The 19025-nt window shown below is 40.5% G+C and overlaps 2 protein-coding genes across 4 annotated transcripts in view; one reads left to right on the plus strand and one right to left on the minus strand.

Moving 5' to 3' along the window:
- ARL3 (ADP ribosylation factor like GTPase 3) overlaps positions 1 to 19025 on the minus strand; it is a 37348-nt gene that overhangs the window by 13371 nt on the left and 4952 nt on the right. For both annotated transcript variants that reach the window (XM_019459282.2, XM_019459281.1), the window contains exons 2-3: positions 17669 to 17812; positions 12933 to 13049 (exon numbers count right to left, since the gene is read on the minus strand). In XM_019459282.2, the coding sequence (XP_019314827.1) occupies positions 12933 to 13049; positions 17669 to 17812 (261 nt within the window). The remainder of the gene's footprint in view (positions 1 to 12932; positions 13050 to 17668; positions 17813 to 19025) is intronic.
- The window catches only part of SFXN2 (sideroflexin 2), a 58551-nt gene that overhangs the window by 11060 nt on the left and 28466 nt on the right, over positions 1 to 19025 (plus strand). The gene's annotated exons all lie outside the window — the stretch shown is intronic.

Below are 19025 nucleotides of genomic sequence, written 5' to 3' on the forward strand. Positions count from 1 at the left end.
AGTAGGAAAAACTCTGCTTGGGAGCAAAGGGTGTAAGAAGGCTGAGACAAGGCTGAGAAGACAAAGACACAGTTAGGAAATTGATGTCTGACATGATGAAAAACAGGAGGACGGGAAAGGTGGTTTAAATCACACACAAGAAAGATTACCAAATACCAGAGTCTGAAGGTGAATGAGAAGGCATTTTTAACTTAAAATTGCTAAATTACTTGCTATTTATTGCTTTGACGTGAACTTTCAAAGGAAACATTTTCATTAAACGATACAAAAGGAGGAGGCTCCTGGTGGGCTCAGTTGGTGGAGTCTGTGACTCCTGATCTCTCTCTGGGTCATGAGTTTGAGGCCTACGTTAGGGGTAGAGATTACTTAAAAAAAAATTCCAAAGGAAAATTTTACTCAACTACTCATAAATTCTATCATTTAGTATGTTTCCCACATAACTTACAAAATTTGAAAATTACTACACAGTAATTCCTGGAGTCTATAAAATAACTGCCGAATTTATTAAAAGGGCCAAGTAAAAAGTCATTAGCACAAGCCAGTTTTTGGTGATCCCACAAATCTGTTTTTCTGCAGTTCTCCCTGTCACCTCCCTTCCCCAGTGCTGTCCAGTTTCTTCATGCGAGTATCTGTTTTCTTCTGGTCAATAGCTAAGGATAAGGGTAGCCTTCTATCTTTTTTTTTTTTTTTTAAGTAGCTGTTAATCTAGTCATGTAAAAAAAAAGGTTTTAGAAACTTTTTAATCCAAAGGGTGCCTGGATGGCTCAGTCGGTTAAGTATATGACTCTTGGTTTCACTTCAGGTCATGATCTCAGGGTTTGGGAGATTGAGCCCTGCATCGGGCTCAGTGCTGACAGCTCAGAGTCTGGGACTCTTTCTCTCTCTCTCTGCTCCTCCCCTGCTCACTCTCTCTCTCTCAAAATAAATAAATAGGGGCGCCTGGGTGGCTCAGTTGGTTAAGCGTCAAACTTTAGCTCCGGTCATGATCTCATAGTTTGTGGATTGGAGCCCGGCGTCCGGCTCTGTGCTGACAGCTCACAGCCTGGAGCCTGCTTTGGATTCTGTCTCCCTCTCTCTCTGTCCCTCCCCCACTCATGCTCTCTCTCTCTCTCTCTCTCAAAAATAAATAAACATTAATAAATAAATAAACCTTAAAAAAAAAGAAAGTTTTTAATCCCAAAACAAACTACTACTAAAAAAAAAAAATACTCTGAAAGTATCAGGGAAAGTTAAATGTTTATAGTGCTCCTGACTGATCTTAAAACCTTCAAAAGTCAAGTTTCATAAAGCTATTCTAAAATCAAGTTACTGGTATCATGCTACTCAGAATGATGCTTTAGGTAAAGCAAGGCCAATTCATATCTTCTTTGGCAATTGTTTTGAATTTTTTATTTGGTTGTGGGAGGAAGAGCTAGAGAAAAAGATTTTTTCTTTCTTTATTTATTTTATTTATTTATTTATTATTTTTTTTAACGTTTATTTATTTTTGAGACAGAGAGAGACAGAGCATGAACGGGGGAGGGGCAGAGAGAGAGGGAGACACAGAACTGGAAGCAGGCTCCAGGCTCTGAGCCATCAGCCCAGAGCCCGACGCGGGGCTCGAACTCACGGACCGTGAGATCGTGACCTGAGCTGAAGTCGGACGCTCAACCGACTGAGCCACCCAGGCGCCCCGAAAAAGATTTTTTCTTGATGGAAGGTCAACCAACTCTATCCAGAGACTAGTTAGTTATCTAGCATGGGAAGGGAGAAGCTCTTTGTTTCTCCTCTTGCTTCTGGTCCTCCTCCCTCCTGCTGCCACCTCTTGGCCATTTTACTGGTCCTAAGTATTTCTCAAGAGGGGTAAGCAGAGATGAAGAGAGATGACATTAACGAGTGGGATTTTTACGTTAGCTCCAGCAAAAGTCTAAGAGGAAGCTGAAATTGACAAGTAAGGTTTTTGGGTAATGCGGTTTTTGATTATTTGTGCTCTAGTAGTATGATTGATGCTCAGGTATGAGTGATATCATGGAAATAATGCAAGAGACCATTTGAGATCCATCTCACTTAATGCCTCTACTCTGGATATGGAAATGACGACACTTGCTTTGTTTATATTGTTACATTTGAACAAAAAACCGGTAATAAAGTAAATGGAGTTTAGTAGTAATAGTACCATATCTGAAAAAATTTGTGTATTTTCTAATCTGTCAAAAAGCTGTTATTTTCTGGCCCAAGAGAAATGGAAGACTTTCTATCCCCTCCCTTTTATGATCCCTCAAGTTTTTTTTCCTAGTCACTCTCCCTAAATTATTAAAGCTGAAGTCAGCTGTTGTCAATATCATTTTCCCTGAGAATAACTGGCATTTTTAGGAGTTTCCCTGACTCTTTCAAACCTCTAGAGAACCAATGAATGTTTAAAAGTGGGGTTTGTCAATCTTTTCCTACAAGGAGTCAGGTGGTAAATATTTTAGGCTTTGTGGCCTATACAATCTCTTTCATAAGTACTGAACTTTGTTATTGTAGTGTAGAAGCAACCATAAAAAAATCTAAACAAGTGGACGTGGTTGTGTCCCAATAGTACTTTATTTATGGACACTGAACTTGAAATTTCATATTATTTTCACGTGTTGTGAAATCTTCTTTTTTCAATTTTTTCCCCCAACCATTTAAAAATGTAAAAACCGGGGCGCCTGGGTGGCTCAGTTGGTTGAGCATCCGACTTCAGCTCAGGTCATGGTCTCACAGTTTGTGAGTTTGAGCCCTGCGTCGGGCTCTGTGCTGATGGCTCAGAAGCCTGGAGCCTGCTTCAGATTCTGTGTCTCCCTCTCTCTCTGCCCCTTCCCCGCTCATGCTCTGTCTCTGTCTCTCAAAAATGAATAAACGTTAGAAAAAAAAATAAAAAATAAAATAAAAATAAAAAATAAAAATGTAAAAACTATTCTTTGCTCACAGGCTACATAACAATAGGAGGTAGTCTGGATCAGTTTGTCAGACACCTGCTCCAAAGTAAGAATTTCTTATTGCACTCTAGAGATAAAAGAATTAACCAGGCAACTAAATGTGTCAAGCTTCAACCCTGCTCTTCTAGGCAGTATGGAGGCTAGGGTAATAGGTCTTTTCAACTAACAATGAATAACTATTAAATACAGACAAACTAATATAACCCATCAACCACTGCCACTCCAAACTGCTTATGAAACTGGCAGACAGGGCTGAGTCACCGGCCTTAGACTCTAACCCTGGGGACTCAGCTGCTCCCCCAGACTTGTTTAATCTCAAACAGCACTGGAAAATAATGAAAGGTTAACTCGGAATCCAAAACACTGTCTGGAATTGGCAGTCTAAGGTGGCTGGAGAAAGCTCCTCTGGGGCAGCTCTGAACTGACTTTTACTGGATTGTACGATAATTCCTGGGCACTCTCGGCTAATAAGAAGTGTGGAATCCTGGGTCATGTTACAAATACCTTGCAGTCTACCCTCAAGGTGTTAGAGCTTGTGATTTAAAATTACCCTGATCTGTGGAGCAGAAAGTTTTAGGGGCCTCCTTATGGAGCCTCACGGTCATTAATGTCCTTATATATTGCTCTTATTTGGGTATTTCTTTCAAAGTACCTAATCTAGCAGATGAACAAACTGAACTGCTATTTTTCTCAGCCATCTGCTTTTTCCTAATAGCTCCCCCCACCACCAATTTTATTGAGGTATAACTGGCATAGAGCACTGTACAAGTTGAAGGTGTACAGCATAGTGATTTGACTTGAGGGGCGCCTGGGTGGCTCGGTTAAGCGTCCAACTTCAGCTCAGGTCACGATATAACAGTCCATGGATTCAAGCCCCACATCCGGCTCTGTGCTGACAGCTCACAGCCTGGAGCCTGCTTCGGATTTGTGTCTCCCTCTCTCTCTGCCCCTCCCCTGCTCATGCTCTGTCTCTCTCAAAAATAAATAAACATAAAAAAAATGATTCGACTTGAATCTACAGTTTCACGGATTCACTTTAATTTTTAAGCAGTTTTTATTTATAGTATTGGATAGATGGCACGTACAGTTCCATGTACCCCACCTCACCTCAACTCCCTCCTCCAGCCTCCCCTAGTAACATCTTGCATTAGTGTGGCGGCACATTTGTCACAGTTCATGAACCAATATTGATATATCAGGTTCATTCTCTGTTTTAAAGTTCTATGGGTTTCAACTGACCCATAATAACATGTAAACACCTTACAGTTTCATAGAGAATAGTTATTCTAAAAACCCTCTGTATGTTGCCTACTCATCCATCCCTCCGCTCCCCCCTCCCCCCCCAGGGAGTTGGCAACCACTAATCTTTTACTTGTAGAGATTTTTACTAATTTCTATAGTTTGCCTTTTAAAAAATGTCATATCGTTGAAAACAGTATGTATCTTTTTCAGATTGACTTTCACTTAGCAGTATGCATTTAAGTTTCCTCCATGTCTTTTTGTGGCTTGATACGTTATCAAAATTTTTTTTTAAATAAATATTTTTTTCATTTCTTTTTATCAAGAAATAGCATCCTATTATATAGATGTACCACAGTTTGTTTATTCATTCACCTACCGCAGGACATCTCAGTTGCTTCCAATTTTTGGTAATTATGAATGAAGTAATAAATAAGTATTCATGTGCCAGATTTTGTGTGGATATAAGTTTTCATCTAATTAGTTAGATTCCTTGAAGAGTGACTGCTGGATCACAGAGTTTGGTAAGACTATATTTAGCTTTGTAAGAAACTGCAAACTGGCTTCCAAAGTGGTTATACCATTTTGCATTCCTACCAGCAATGAATAGGACTTCCTTCATCCTTGTCAGCATTTGGTATTGTCAGTTTTTTGGATTTTAGCCTTTCTAGTAGATATGTAGTGGCATTTTAACGTTTTAATTTTCAGGTCCCTAAGATGTTGAACATCTTTTCGTATGCTTATCTGTGTATCTTCCATGGTGAGGTGTCTGTTCAGATCTTTTGCCCATTTTTAATTCGGTTGTTTGTTTTCTTATTGTTGAGTTTTAAGAGTTCTTTTTGTATTTTAGATATAAGTACTTTATCAGATATGTGCTTTACAAATATTTTCCCTTAGCCTGTGGCTTGTCTCTTCATTTTCTTAACAGTGTCTTTCTTTTTTCTTTTATTTTCTTCTCTTTCTTTTCTTTTTTTAGAGAGAGAGAGAAAGAGGGCACAAGTGAGCAAGGGGTAGAGAGAGGATCTCAGGAAGGGGTGAGAGAGAAAGAAGCGGGGCTCACCCAAAGTTGGGCTCATATTCACCCGAAGCAGGGCTCGAGCTCACCCCACGTGGGACTCAAACTCACGAACTGTGAGATCATGACCTGAGCTGAAGTCAGATGTTTAATGAAAGAACCACCCAGGTACCCACAGTGTCTTTCTCAGAGCAGAAGTTTTAAATTCTAATAAAGTATATCTTACAAATTTTTGCTTCACGGATTGTGCTTTTGGTACTATACCTAAAACCTTATTACCAAACCCAGGCTATCTAGATTTTTCTCCTGTATTATCTTCTAGAAATATTTTAGATTTAGGTTTTATATTTAGGTCTAAGATCCATTTTGAGTTAATTTTTTAAAAAAATTTTTAACGTTTATTTATTTTTGAGAGACAGAGAGAGACAGTGTGAGCAGGGGAGGGGCAGAGAAAGAGGGACACAGAATCTGAAGCAGGCTCCAGGCTCTGAGCTGTCAGCACAGAGCCCGACATGGGGCTCGAACTCACGAACCATGAGATCATGCCCTGAGCCAAAGCCAGACGTTTAACTGCCTGAGCCACCCAGGCGCCCCAATTTTTTTTAAGTTTATTTTTTGAGAGAGAGTGCGCACACACACACACACACACACACACACACACACACACACGCAAGTGAGGGAGGGACAGAGAGAGAAGGAGACCAAGGATCTGAATTGGGCTCCATGCTGACAGCAGAGATAGTTTGTCATTCTAAAAATCCTTGAACCCGTGAACTGCGAGATCATGACCTGAGCCAAAATTAGATGCCTAAATGATTGAGCCACCCAAGCGCCCCTTGAGTTAATGGATGTCCCACTGTTCTAGTATCATTTGCTAAAAAGACTGTCCTTCCTTTGATGAATTGTCTTGCTCCTTTGCCAAAGATCAGTTGACAGTATTCCCGTGGGTTTATTTCTGAGCTCTCTATCCTGTTCTGTTGATCAATTTATTCTTTCTCTAATACATGCTGTCTTGATTACTGTAGCTTTATAGTAAGTCTTGAAACCAGGTAGTCAGTCCTCCAACTTTGTTCTTCTTTAGTATTGTATTCTTTTGCCTTTGCATATACACGTAATCAATTTGCCAAATCCACAAAATAGCTCACGTGGATTTTGCCTGAGATTGTGCTGAATCTATAGCTGATCTATCTAATCTATATAACAAATTGGGTGGATTTGACATTTTAGCAATATTGAGTCTTCCAGTCCATGAGCATGAAATATCTCCTTATTTGTTTAGATCTTCCTTTTTTTTTTTTTAATATTTATTTTGAGAGAGAGAAAGAGACTGGCATGTGTGTGCACACATGAGTGCAACCAGGGGAGAGAGAGAGAGGGAGGGAGAGAGAGACAGAGAGAGAAAATCCCAAGTAGACTTCACACTTTCACACTATCAGTGCAGAGCCTGCTGCAGGACTCAATCTCATGAACCCTAAGATTTTTAAAAAAAAATTTTAATGTTTATTTATTTTAGAGAGAGACAGCGAGCATGACAGGAGGGGCAGAGAGAGAGGGAGACACAGAATTGGAAGCAGGCTCCAGGTTCTAAGCTGTCAGCACAGAGTCCAATGTGGGACTCAAACTCACTAACTGAGAGATCATGACCTAAGCCGAAGCTGGACGCCCAACCCACTGAGCCACCCAGGCACTCCTTTAACTTTTTTTTTTTTTTTAACATTTATTTATTTTTGAGAGACAGAGGGACAGAGCACGAGTGGGGGAGGGGCAGAGAGAGAGAAAAACACATAATCCAAAGCAGACTCCAGGCTATAAGCTGTCAGCATGGAGCCTGATGTGGGCCTTGAACCCACAAACTGTGAGATCATGAACTGAGCCGAGGTTGGATGCTTAACCAACTGAGCCACTTCGGCACCCCTGAACCCTGGGATCTTGACCTGAGCCAAAATCAAGAGTCGGACACTAAACCGACTGAGCCACCCAGGTGCCCCTAGATCTTCTTTGATTTGTTAGTTTTGTAGTCTTCTTCATACAGATTCTGTATATATTTTGTTATATATAAGCCTAAGCATTTCTTTTTTGGGGGTGCTAATATAAATGGCATTTTTCTTTTCATTTCAAATGCCAATTGTTCAATGCTGGTATAAAGGAAAGCAATGGACTTTTGTGTATTAACCTTATATCCTGCAAACTGCAACTTATTTCAGGAGTTTCCTTGTTGATTTTGGGATTTGAAATACTTTCAATGATCAGTTTTTCTAACATGTAGCTGCATATCACAATTTAGAGACTGATCTTTTAAATTTATATTTCAAGTATTTGTGAGTAATATATGATGGCTTGGATTTGTTTTAAAACACTTAAAAAAGTAGGGGGAATTGGTGGAGGGGGAGATGAAACAAGATTGCCAAAAATGAAAGTAAGGAAGCTAGGTAATGGGTAGGCATACGATGGTTTGTTATACTATTTTCTTGACATTTGCATAAATTTGGAAATTTCTAAAATTAAAAAATTACATGTTAAGAATGGACACAGGGGACCTGGGTGGCTCAGTCAGTTAGGCGTCTGACTCTTTTTTTCTTCCTAAATGTTCATTTTTGAGAAAGAGAGCACGCAAGAGTGGGGGTGGGGTGGGCACAGAAAGAGAGGGGAACAGAGGATCTGAAGCAGGCCCCTGTGCTGACAGCAGCAAGCCCGATGCGGGGCTTGAACTCGTGAGATCATGACCTGAGCCAAAGCCGGATGCTTAAATGACTGAGCCACCCAAGTGCCCCAAACTTCCGACTCTTGATTTCAGCTCACTTCAGGACAGAATCTCACAGTTCAGGGGACTGAGCCCCGAGTCGGGCTCTGAGCTGACAGTGCGGAGCTTGCTTGGGATTCTCTCTGCCCCTCCCCTGCGTGTTCTCTTTCTCTCTCTCAAAACAAATAAATAAACTTAAAAAAAAAAAAAAAAAGAATGGGCACATTATTTGAGATTACAGGTTTCTTTCTATAATAAATGGAAATTTTTCCTTTTCTCACAATTCTCTTCTATTCTCCTAGAAGGTATATAATATATTTTGGAGGAATAACTGGATAGATGGATAAACAGATAGATGCATATATCTCATCTTTTTCTTCTCATCCATTTATTATTTTTTTATTTTTTAAAGGAATGAACAGTTGTTTTTTTAATTAAAAATTATTTTTTATTTATTAAAAAATATTTAAAAAATTTTAAAATATTTATTTTTGAGAGACACTGAGAGACACAGCACAAGTGGGGGAGGGGAAGAGAGAGAACGGGAGACACAGAATCTGGAGCAGACTCCAGGCTCTGAGCTGTCAGCACAGCACAAACGATGAGATCATGACCTGAGCTGAAGTTGGACGCTTAACCAACTGAGCCACCAAAGCGCCCCTATTAAAAAATTTTAACTTTATATATTTTGAGAGAGACAGAGACAACATGAGTGGGGGGAGGGGCAGAGAGAGAAAGAGAGAGAATCCCAAGCAGGCTCCCTGCTGCCAGTGCAGAGCCTGATGTGGGGCTTGAACTCACAAAACTATGAGATCATGACCTGAGCCAAAATCAAGAGTCAGGTGCTTAACTGACAGAGCCACCCAGCCAACCCCCCATTTTTTTTTTTTTTTTAATTTTGGAGAGAGTGAGTGGGAGAGGGGGAGAGGGGCAAAGGGAAACAGAAAGAATCTTAAGCAAGCTCTATGCTCAGTGCAGAGCCGATGCAGGTTGGATCCCATGACCCTGGGATCACAACAACCTGAGCCAAAATTAAGAGTCAGACAGTCAACTGACTAAGCCACCCAGGCACCCCTTATTTATTTAATTTTTAAATATTTATTTTGAGAGAGCATGCATGGGCGTGGGAGGGGCAGAGAGAGAGGGAGAGATAGAATCCCAAGCAGGCTTCAAACTGTCAGTACAGAGCCCGATAAGAAGCTCAATCTCATGACCCGTGAGATCGTGATCTGAGCTGAAATCGAGAGTCACACACTTAACCGACTGTGCCACCCACGCACCCCTCTCCTCATCCATTTAAACCTCTAACCTGCCACTAGGTATATACTTGAACTTACCTTCCCTGAGGGCCAGAAATAAGAGAAGGCTGTGGGATGCCTATGTCAGTACCTCATGTGTTTATTGATTTGATGATAGCACAATTTTATATTTTGGTATTATTCTCCATTTAAGAATTGTGGGGAGTCAATGAATTCACTACTTCTCATAAACCCCTCCTGAAGTAAATGTTCTACCTATTTTATAGAAGGAATTAACAAGCCCTTGAACTTAACCACAATGATGCAGAATCAGAGAACCTCAGAGTTGGAAGTGAATTTAGAAGTTATATAATTCTATATTATACCTAATGTCAGAATCCATCTGTAACAGTTGTCCATTTCATTTGGCACTTTTCTAAGCACTTGGGATACAACAGTTTGGGAGGAAAAGCAAGGTCCCTGTCTTTGTGGACATTACGTTCCAGGAGGGAGAAGGGTAATAAATAAAAACATGTCTGATACTGATAGGTCTAATCGAAGAGAAAAAAAAAAAAGAGAAAAATTATAGTGCCAGAAGGGTAGGGATAGGAGTCATAATTTTAAATATAGTAATCAGAGAAAGTCTCAGTGGTAAAAGTGACATGTGAGCAGAGACTTGAAGGAGGTAAGGGAAGAAGCCATGAGGATATCTAAGGGGAAAGAATCCTAGCACTGCAAATAGCAATGATCAAGGCCCTGAGGTGGGAGTATGCCAGTGTTCCAGGAACAGCAAGCAGGCCCGTGTGGCTGGCACCAAGCTAGAGAGGGGAAAGATGAGACAGGTAAGACAAACCAGAAGGTAGGGGGCCTTGAAGGCCATTGTAAGGCCACTGGCTTTATTGTGACATTGGGAAGCTTATGTTTGAATGGGATCACTATAGATACAGCATTGAGAAGAGACTTGAGGGAGGAAAGGCAGAAGCAAGGAGACTAGTGGGGATGACACTGCAGTAATCAATGCATGGTAGCAGGGGGATGGAAAGGAGTGGCTGGATTCTAGAAATATTCTGAAGTAGAACTGACAGGACTGGCTGATAGGTCAGAGGTGGGGGGTGAGAAGAAAAGGAGCCAAGGATGACTCCAATGATTTTGGATGAACGGAATTGTCATTTACTGAGAAGACTGTAGAAGAAGCAGGTTTGGGGAGGGGTGGATGGAGATTGGAATTTGGTTTTGGACCTATTCAGGTTGAAGAGGCTTACTGGCCACTGAAGTGGAAATACCAAACAGGCAGCTGGCTACATATGAAACTGAGGTTCAAGCGAGAGTTTCCAGCTGGAGATAATACATTGGGATTCACCAGCTTGTCGGTGGTAACTAATACCTTAAATTGGATGAGATCACTTAAGCCACAACTTAGAGAAGAAAAGCAAAGGCTGAATTCTAGAGCCCTCCAACATTTGCAGGTTGGGAAACAAGGGGAAAAAAAGCAATGGAGACTGAGGAAGAGTAGCCAGTGAGACAGGAGGAAAATCCAAGATAGAATGGTTTTCTGGAAAACAGGGGAAGATAAAGTTTCAAGAACAGCATGACCGACTTCATTAACTGTGCAGATACATCAAGTAAGAGGAGGATGGAAAACCTTAGCAACGTGGATTCTTGGTGAGCTTGAATGGAGGGTTCAAGAGAGAATGGGAGGAGGAAGTGAGGACAGAGAACTCAAAAAACTCTTTTTTTTTTTTTAAATTTTTTAAAAATGTTTATTTATTCTTGAGACAGAGAGAGACAGAGCATGAACGGGGGAGGGGCAGAGAGAGAGGGAGACACAGAATCGGAAGCAGGCTCCAGGCTCTGAGCCGTCAGCCCAGAGCCCGACGCGGGGCTCGAACTCACGGACCGCGAGATCGTGACCTGAGCTGAAGTCGGATGCTCGACCGACTGCACCACCCAGGCGCCCCTCAAAAAACTCTTTAACAGAGTTTTGTTTTAAAAAGAGGCTGAGGGGCACACCTGGGTGACTCAGACAGTTAAGTGTACAACTCTTGATCTCAGTTCAGGTCTTTTTTTTTTTTTAATGTGTTTTATGTATTTATTTCTGTTGTTTATTTGGAGAGTGTGTGTGTGCAAGTGGGGGAGGGGAAGAGAGAGGGAGAGAGAGAATTCCAAGCTGGCTCTGCACTGTCAGCATGGAGCCTGATGTGGGGCTTGAGCTCATGAGCCAAGAGATCATGACCTGAGCCAAAGTTGGACGCTTAAGTGACTGAGCCACCCAGGTGCCCCAACTCAGGTCTTGATCTCAGGCTCATGAGTTCAAGCCTCACACTGGGCTCCACCCTGGGTGTGAAGCCTACTTGAAAAAGTAAATAAAAATAGAGGCTGAGGACTAGGACTAGGACTAGATGGGATACACGGTCAGGACAAGAGTTTTTTGTTTCTAAACAAGAGAAACCACAGGCTGCGTGCATGCCAAAAGAATGATCCAGTAGAAAGGCACTTAGGAAGCAGAAGCAGAGAGTGAAGTTATTTGAGATGTGGGATGACGTCTATTGGTAATGAATGAACACACCAGCATGGCTGTTCCTTGTCTATAGGCAGAATTGTAGTAAATTCAAACTTTTCATTAGAGTTTAATGAAAAGAATGTGCAATTTATTTTCCTATGCAAGTTCACAAGACCCCGTTGTTTTAGGTTATGATCATGACAGCGAGTAGCTGAGGTCGGGTGGGTGAGAAAATCCCTGAAGGGGAGGTGAAGGAACGGAGAAGCTGAGGTGTTGGAGAAATCAAGTATGTGGATAGTGAAATCTCCAGGATTCTGAAATGGTAGTCCTGTGGAACGTGACAGTGAGCTGGGAGCTAAAATCTCAGCCCCTTCCTGAATGCTGCCTGAGCCAGGAATCTCCAATGCATGAGTCAACTGCTTCTACTTCTGGACGGTTAGAATGATAGACTTTTTCCTTATTCTGAGTTAAACTCTACCACCTAATACTTCCCAAATTGCTCCTTACCCAGTCCTCTAGAACTATTCATGATGAAGCTAATCTCTCTGACTTGATAGCTCTTAAAGCAACTGAAAAAATAGTTCCAAGTTTCTTTTCTAGAAAGAACATCTGTCTTTCAACCATTCCCTATGCATCATTATTTCCAGGACTTCCACCATCTTGGTTGCCTCTTTGGGATACTCTTACTTGTTGATTTCTTTGGGATAGTGGAGTCAGTGGCACGATCTTCTGATTTCCCTTCTGCTCTTCAAATCACTATGGTAATTAATAAATATTTTGCCAAGGTGAATGTGGGTACAACGTTGTCACTGAGCAAAAACAAAACTCTTCTACAAGTTACACAAAGATGTTTCTTTTGGGATGCCTGGGTGACTCAGTCAGTTGAGCGTCTGACTTCAGCTCAGGTCATGATCTTGCAGATGGTGAGTTTGAGCCCCATGTCAGGCTATGTGCTGACGGCTCAGAGCCTGGAGCCTGCTTTGGATTCTGTGTCTCCCTCTCTCTCTGCCCCTCCCCTATTTGTGCTCTGTCTCTCTCTCTCAAAAATAAATAAACATTAAAACAACAACAACAAAAAAGATGTTTCTCTCTCACAATTTGCAGCCTCCTGCTAGTCCTAAATTCATAGTGACTAATGTTATGGCAATGGAAGTACTAACAAGAAAGAACATTAATATTATGTTAATATTAGCAATGTTAATATTCCTAACACACTGCAGAAAAGACTATGAATTAATGCCTCAGAAGGAGTACTTACAAGAATATCAGTATTTTCAAAATAATTCCTCCAGTATGGTCTGATTTTTCGCTGTCCACCAATGTCCCATACATTCAGTTTAAAACCTTGTGATTGTACACTTTTGATGTTAAAACCCTGAAACAGGCAAAAACACCAAGCTTTATTAAGCTTTGAGGTCATAATTCCAACAAAGTTACATTTAACAGCTATGTTATTTATTAATTATTATGTACTCTGGCAGATATGATACTGGTAATATTGAAAATAGTCTGTTATGATAAGGAAAAAAGAAATGTGTTTTTACATGCTTACTTCATTCAGGTTTTGGAGTCAGTATTAATGTCATGGCTAACGTGGCGCTTTCTCTAGTAAGTGCCCATAAATGTGCACACGCGCACAACACACACACCTGTGAGGACACCTGGGAATGAGAATAGCTTTGGTAATCAACACAGCCACACTTCCTGATGGATCCTCAAGATGGTAACATTTAATAGAACATTACATTTAACTACCAAAAAACAGAAGCTGAGTCTGAACACAGAACAGAACAGATTCTTAAAGTTTCAAAAAAGGCAAGAGTTGGGGCGCCTGGGTGGCTCAGTCGGCTGAACGTCTGACTTCAGCTCAGGCCATCACCTCGCGGTCCGTGAGTTCGAGTCCCACGTTGGGCTCTGTATTGACAGCTCAGAGTCTGGAGCCTGCTTCCGATTCTGTGTCTCCCTCGCTCTCTGTCCCTCCCCCACTCACACTCGGTCTCTCAAAAATGAATGTTAAAGAAAAAAAAAAGCAAGAGCTACAATCTGCAATTCAGGATTCTTTCAAAAATTTCCTCATATGGATTAATCAGAAAAAGGAAGGAACTGAAGTCAGAACACTATGGGAGAAGCTGGTTTGTGACTGGAGTATTAACTCAGCGAGGCAGGGATGGCCTGCTGGAACAGCATGTTCAGACTCTGAAGTGGAGCCCTCAGTTACAGGCAGTGATGAAAATAAACAAGCAGGCATTTGAAACTATTCTTTAATAAGCATCTCTGATGAACTCAAAAAGAAAGTATTCATTTTCAGGACAGTGACTCAAGGTGGAACTTTGAGGAAGGTGAGCAAATCAGAGGCAGGTGGAACTGTGAGCTGGGAGTTAGCGTGCGGAGAAACAAATTAACAAGAGCTTTGGGGTTCGGAGAGAAGGCATTTCATGAGCAATAATTAAAAAATAAATCTTGGAGAATGATATAGTGAAATCAGGACTTAAAAAATCCAATCAACAGCTTGCTACCACAGAAGTGCCATTTCATCCAGGATAACTGGAGTCAAGCGGGCCTGGGGATGCCTCCATAAACATTTGCCTCATCTGGCAGCTTGCCAACACTACTGCCTAGCACAGAAGGACAAGGCACAGTGTGACAGCACAGGAACACTGCCACCCAGTTTCCACCGAGGATAAACAGTCACTAGAGGATACCTGGGAGGAGGCGGACTACAGCTCCTGTAAGAAGCCAAGGACCGAATAAATTAGAAGTTTAAGAACTCCAAAGGGAAGTGGCTTAAGCTTATTGTAAAAGGCAGCTTCATTCTCAACTCATTGATAAAGCCACTTTTGTGTACTTAAAAATTGGACACTTAACTACAATAGTAAGTGTCAAAGCCAGTAACGTGAAATCTTTCTGGAATGAAGCAGGCGATAAATAAGAGAAATTCCTGGAATCTGACCATATATATCAACTACCTTAACATTCTATAAGTTATCAAAAGAAAAAAAATTCTGTAAGTTGTCAGACCCAACAAGTCTACCAAGAAATTATTCTAAGGAAATAATAATGAATGGGTACAAACCTTTAGAGATGGGTATTACTAAGTATTTACATATATATCAACGTAGAAAGATGTTCAAGATGCATTATTCAGTGAAAATGATATGGTATATTCTCTATGAGTCATTTTATTTTTTATTCTGAGAATTTATTTTATTTTTTAAAGTTTATTTATTGTGAGAGGGAGAGAGAGAGAATCCCAAGCAGGCTCCACACTATCAGCCCAGAGCCTGATGTGGGGCTTGAACTCACCAACTGCAAGATCATGACCTGAGCCAAAGCTGGATGCTTAACTGACTAAGCCACCCAGGCGCCCCAAGATTTTATTCTTAAGTAATCTTTACACCCAACACGGGGCTCAAACCTGCAACCTTGAACTCAAGAGTCGTACACTCTACCGACCGAGCCAGTCAGGCACCCTATTTTTTATTTTAAATATACCCATCATAGGGGGCCTGGCTAGCTCAGTCGGTACACAGTGTAACTCTTGATCTCAGAGTTGTAAGTTCAAGCCCCATGTTGGGTGTAGAGATTACTTAGAAATAAAATCTTTATTTTTTATATATTTTTTAATGTTTATTTTTGAGAGAGAGAGTGTATGTGTGTGTGAGCACAGGAGGGACAGAGAGAGAGAGGGAGACAGAGGATCCAAAGCTAACAGCAGGGAGCCCAGTGTGGGGCTTGACTCACAAACCATGAGATCATGACCTGAGCCACAGTCTGATACTTAACAAACTGAGCCACCCAGGTGCCCCCAAAATAAAATCTTTAAATACACCCATCACCTACATGCACAGAAAAAAAACCTGAATGGATACATTCCTAAATGTTAACAGTGGTTATGTCTGGGCATTGTAGATGATTTCTAGTTTCACAATTTTATTTACTTATCGTTTGTAAATTTACTATAATGAGCAGCTATTGCTTTTTCTGATATTAAACAAAAACACAACAAAAGCTTGTTTTTAAAGAATAAATATGAAACCTCGACATCATATAATAACAAAATCACCTATAACGCATCAAATAAAGCCTGAAAGTTAGAATTGGAACTTTTGAGGCCAATTCTAACTTAAGAGTTCATTTCCATGTTCACAGTGTGGACGTTCTCATTTTAGTGGTACTCTTAGGAGATACAGCCTACTTCTAATACTCAATTAAAAAGAAAAAACCCTAGACTTTTCTTTTTCTGGCAGAAATCCTGACACACTAATATGTGTTTTCAGCCCTTCTAGGCTAGACTACTGTAATTTGCTCCTCCTTAGGCTATACATTAAATTTGTTCGGAAGCTGTAAAATTGCTCATTTGGTAGCAATTGAAGTGACTTTTCTGCAAAAAGTTGCAGATCAGTAAGCCTCACAAGCTGTGAAGTACACACATTGGCACAGCCATTCAAAGCTGACACCAAACTCGTATCACAGTACAGTGATGGAAAATGCTAAAAAAACCCCTCTGGTTTTCCTAAAACCTCTAAGGCTCATGCACTTTAAAGTGACTAAGACCAACGGGGCTGTCCTCTAGTTAGGAAGCCCAAGGAGTTGGCCAAAGGTCAAGCTTTCTCATGATTTCCTACAGGGAAGGAGGTCTAAAGAAACAGCTCTAAAGAAGGAGGGCTGTTACACTTAGCATTTGTCTTTCAACTTCCACACTGGAAGCACCACTGTTGTATTTTGCTTGCTCAGCCTTAGGAAACAGGCTGGATTAAAAAATACAGGTAATTAAAAAAAAATTTTTTTTAATGTTTATTTTTGAGAGAGAAAGAGAGACAGAATGTGAATGGGGGAGGAGCATAGGGAGAGAGGGAGACACAGAATCTAAAATAGGCTCCAGGCTCTGAGCTGTCAGCACAGAGACCGACATGGGGCTTGAACTCAGGACCTAGATCATGACCTAGGCCAAAGTCGAACACTTAACCAACTGAGCCACCCAGGCATCCCCAGGTAATTTTTAAATTTATTTTCTTTTATACTCTCTCTGTATTTTCTACATGTATTAATTTCATAATCAGAAGATTAAGCTACTTTTTTTTAAAGTAATCACTTAGAGGGCTCCTGGACAGCTGAGTCAGTTAAGCATCCAACTTTGACTCAGGTCTTGATCTCATGGCTCCTGAGTTCAAGCCCTGCATCAGGCTCTATGCTGACAGCTCAGAGCCTGAAGCCTGTTTCAGATTCGGTGTCTCCCGTCTCCCTCCCTCTCTGCTCCTCCCCTACTTGCACCCTGTCTCTCTTTCAAAAAATAAGATAAACATTAAAAAAAATTAAATAAATAAATAACAGTAATCATTTAGAGCTGAGGGAATTGTGTCTTGATATATTTATGCTTATTTGAATGATTTATATAAAACTTGGTAAAGTATAAAATTTATCATTTTAACAATTGAAATTTTTTTTAATGTTTATTTATTTTTGAGAGGGGGGGAGGGGCAGAGAGAGAGAGGGAAACACAGAATCCAAAGCAGGGTCCAGGCTCTGAGCTGTTAGCATAGAGCCCTACACGAGGCTCAAACCCACAAACCACGAGATCATGACCTGAGCTGAAGTCGGATGCTTAACCGACTGAGCCACCCAGGTGCCCCTCATTTTAACCATTTTTAAATGCACAGTTCAGTGGCACCAACCATCCATAGAACCTTTTTCATCCTGCAACACTGACTCTCTGTGCCCATTAAACAATGACTCCCTCCATTCTTCCCTGTCTCTAGCCTCTGGTAACCACTATCCTACTTTCTGTCTTTAGGATTTTGACTACTCTAAGTACCTTATATCTATGGAACCTCTTGATAGATTTTTCAAATATTAGATTATTTTTAAATTGCACAGACTTTCTTCAGTAACAAAACTTGGGAGTGGACAAAATTCTATTTCCCATTTTGTCTTCCATATTGCTATGATCACCTTCCTTGTGTCACACAAGCACCCTGGGGCCAGGGCAGTGCTCACCTGTGTAGGTGTAATGTGGCTGATGTCTTCAGATGCAAGCTGCTTCAGAAGAGTGGTCTTGCCAGCATTATCCAAGCCCAGGAGAAGGATTCTCACCTCCTGGTCTGGTGCACTTTTCAATTTGCGCAAAATTGAGAGCAAGCCCTTAAACAACCATGAAGAAGACAGATTACTTATGGGGCACTGGCTTTGATATTACTGGATATCAGAATGTCTTCTCCTCCTTGAAAAACGTTCTTGGTTGTGGAGAGCTCATCGTATTATTTTCCAGTTGAAAGTGATTTATTCCATTTGCCGCCTCCTTCTAAGTTTTGGCAGAAATCTTTCAGTAAATTTTGCAATTTAGTAAGTACCATGGCTTATTCCTGCTCCTCCTATTAATCCATCTTAGCAATCACCCCAAATCTTCTGGGATTGTGAACTACTAATCTCATACTCCTAAAGCCCTTCCTGTGCACTCAGTAGAGCACACATCATATCAGACTACAGGGCATTGACTGCTGTATTTTTCTCCTTTACCAGAGTGAAGTTTCTTGTAGGTAAGGGCTATAGCTTCAGTCTCCCCAAATGCTTGGCACTTATAGATAGACACTAGATAATAGTTGTTGAATTAAATAAAATTATCCACCCAGTAAGTGAAAGATTTTAAGATGCTATACAAAAACAAAAACAAAGTTGTATAAAATTGTATCTGAGCTGTTTAAAACTTTATTTCAGTTTACATTTAAGACTTCATCATTCAAAATGCTCTACCATCAAAAAATATATATATCCTCATCTAAAAAAAAACCCACACAACCTCTATTATCTAATTTTCACAAGATCCTTATAGGTGCATGGTATAAATTATGTTTTTCAGATGAAAAATCTGATACAGCAGAGAAGTTAGAAAATTGTCAAAGTCAGTCACGAATAAAAAAAGTCAAAATTTAACCAGAGTATTTTTGACTAGTAATCTGATATCTGTTCCTTGTTTTTGTTATTTTTTTTAATGGCTGGAAATAAATCATGTTGGTTTTTAGCTACGAACATAAGAAAAATCATGTAAGATGGTTATTTGTTCTGTCCTGCAGCTGACAATCTTGTTCCAGTAAGGCATGAGTTACAACAAGAATCAAAGAATTCCAGAGTTTAAAGGGCATATAATCTAATCTCCCAGCCCAAACAGAAATTCCTTCAAGCTGAGTCTTAGAATTATATAAAAATGGTTATATACTTCTATCCCTATTGCACCAGGCAATAATTCAAACCAGTCTGTTCACTAAGAGCAAATAATAATTCTGTGAAATAATTCTCAACAATTGAGTCTTTGGACAATGATATGCAAATATGCATAATTATTAAGAATTCCTTTCTG

This window comes from Panthera pardus, unplaced genomic scaffold, assembly GCF_024362965.1.
Source record: "Panthera pardus isolate Hobbes unplaced genomic scaffold, ASM2436296v1 HiC_scaffold_22, whole genome shotgun sequence".
NCBI lineage: Eukaryota > Metazoa > Chordata > Mammalia > Carnivora > Felidae > Panthera > Panthera pardus.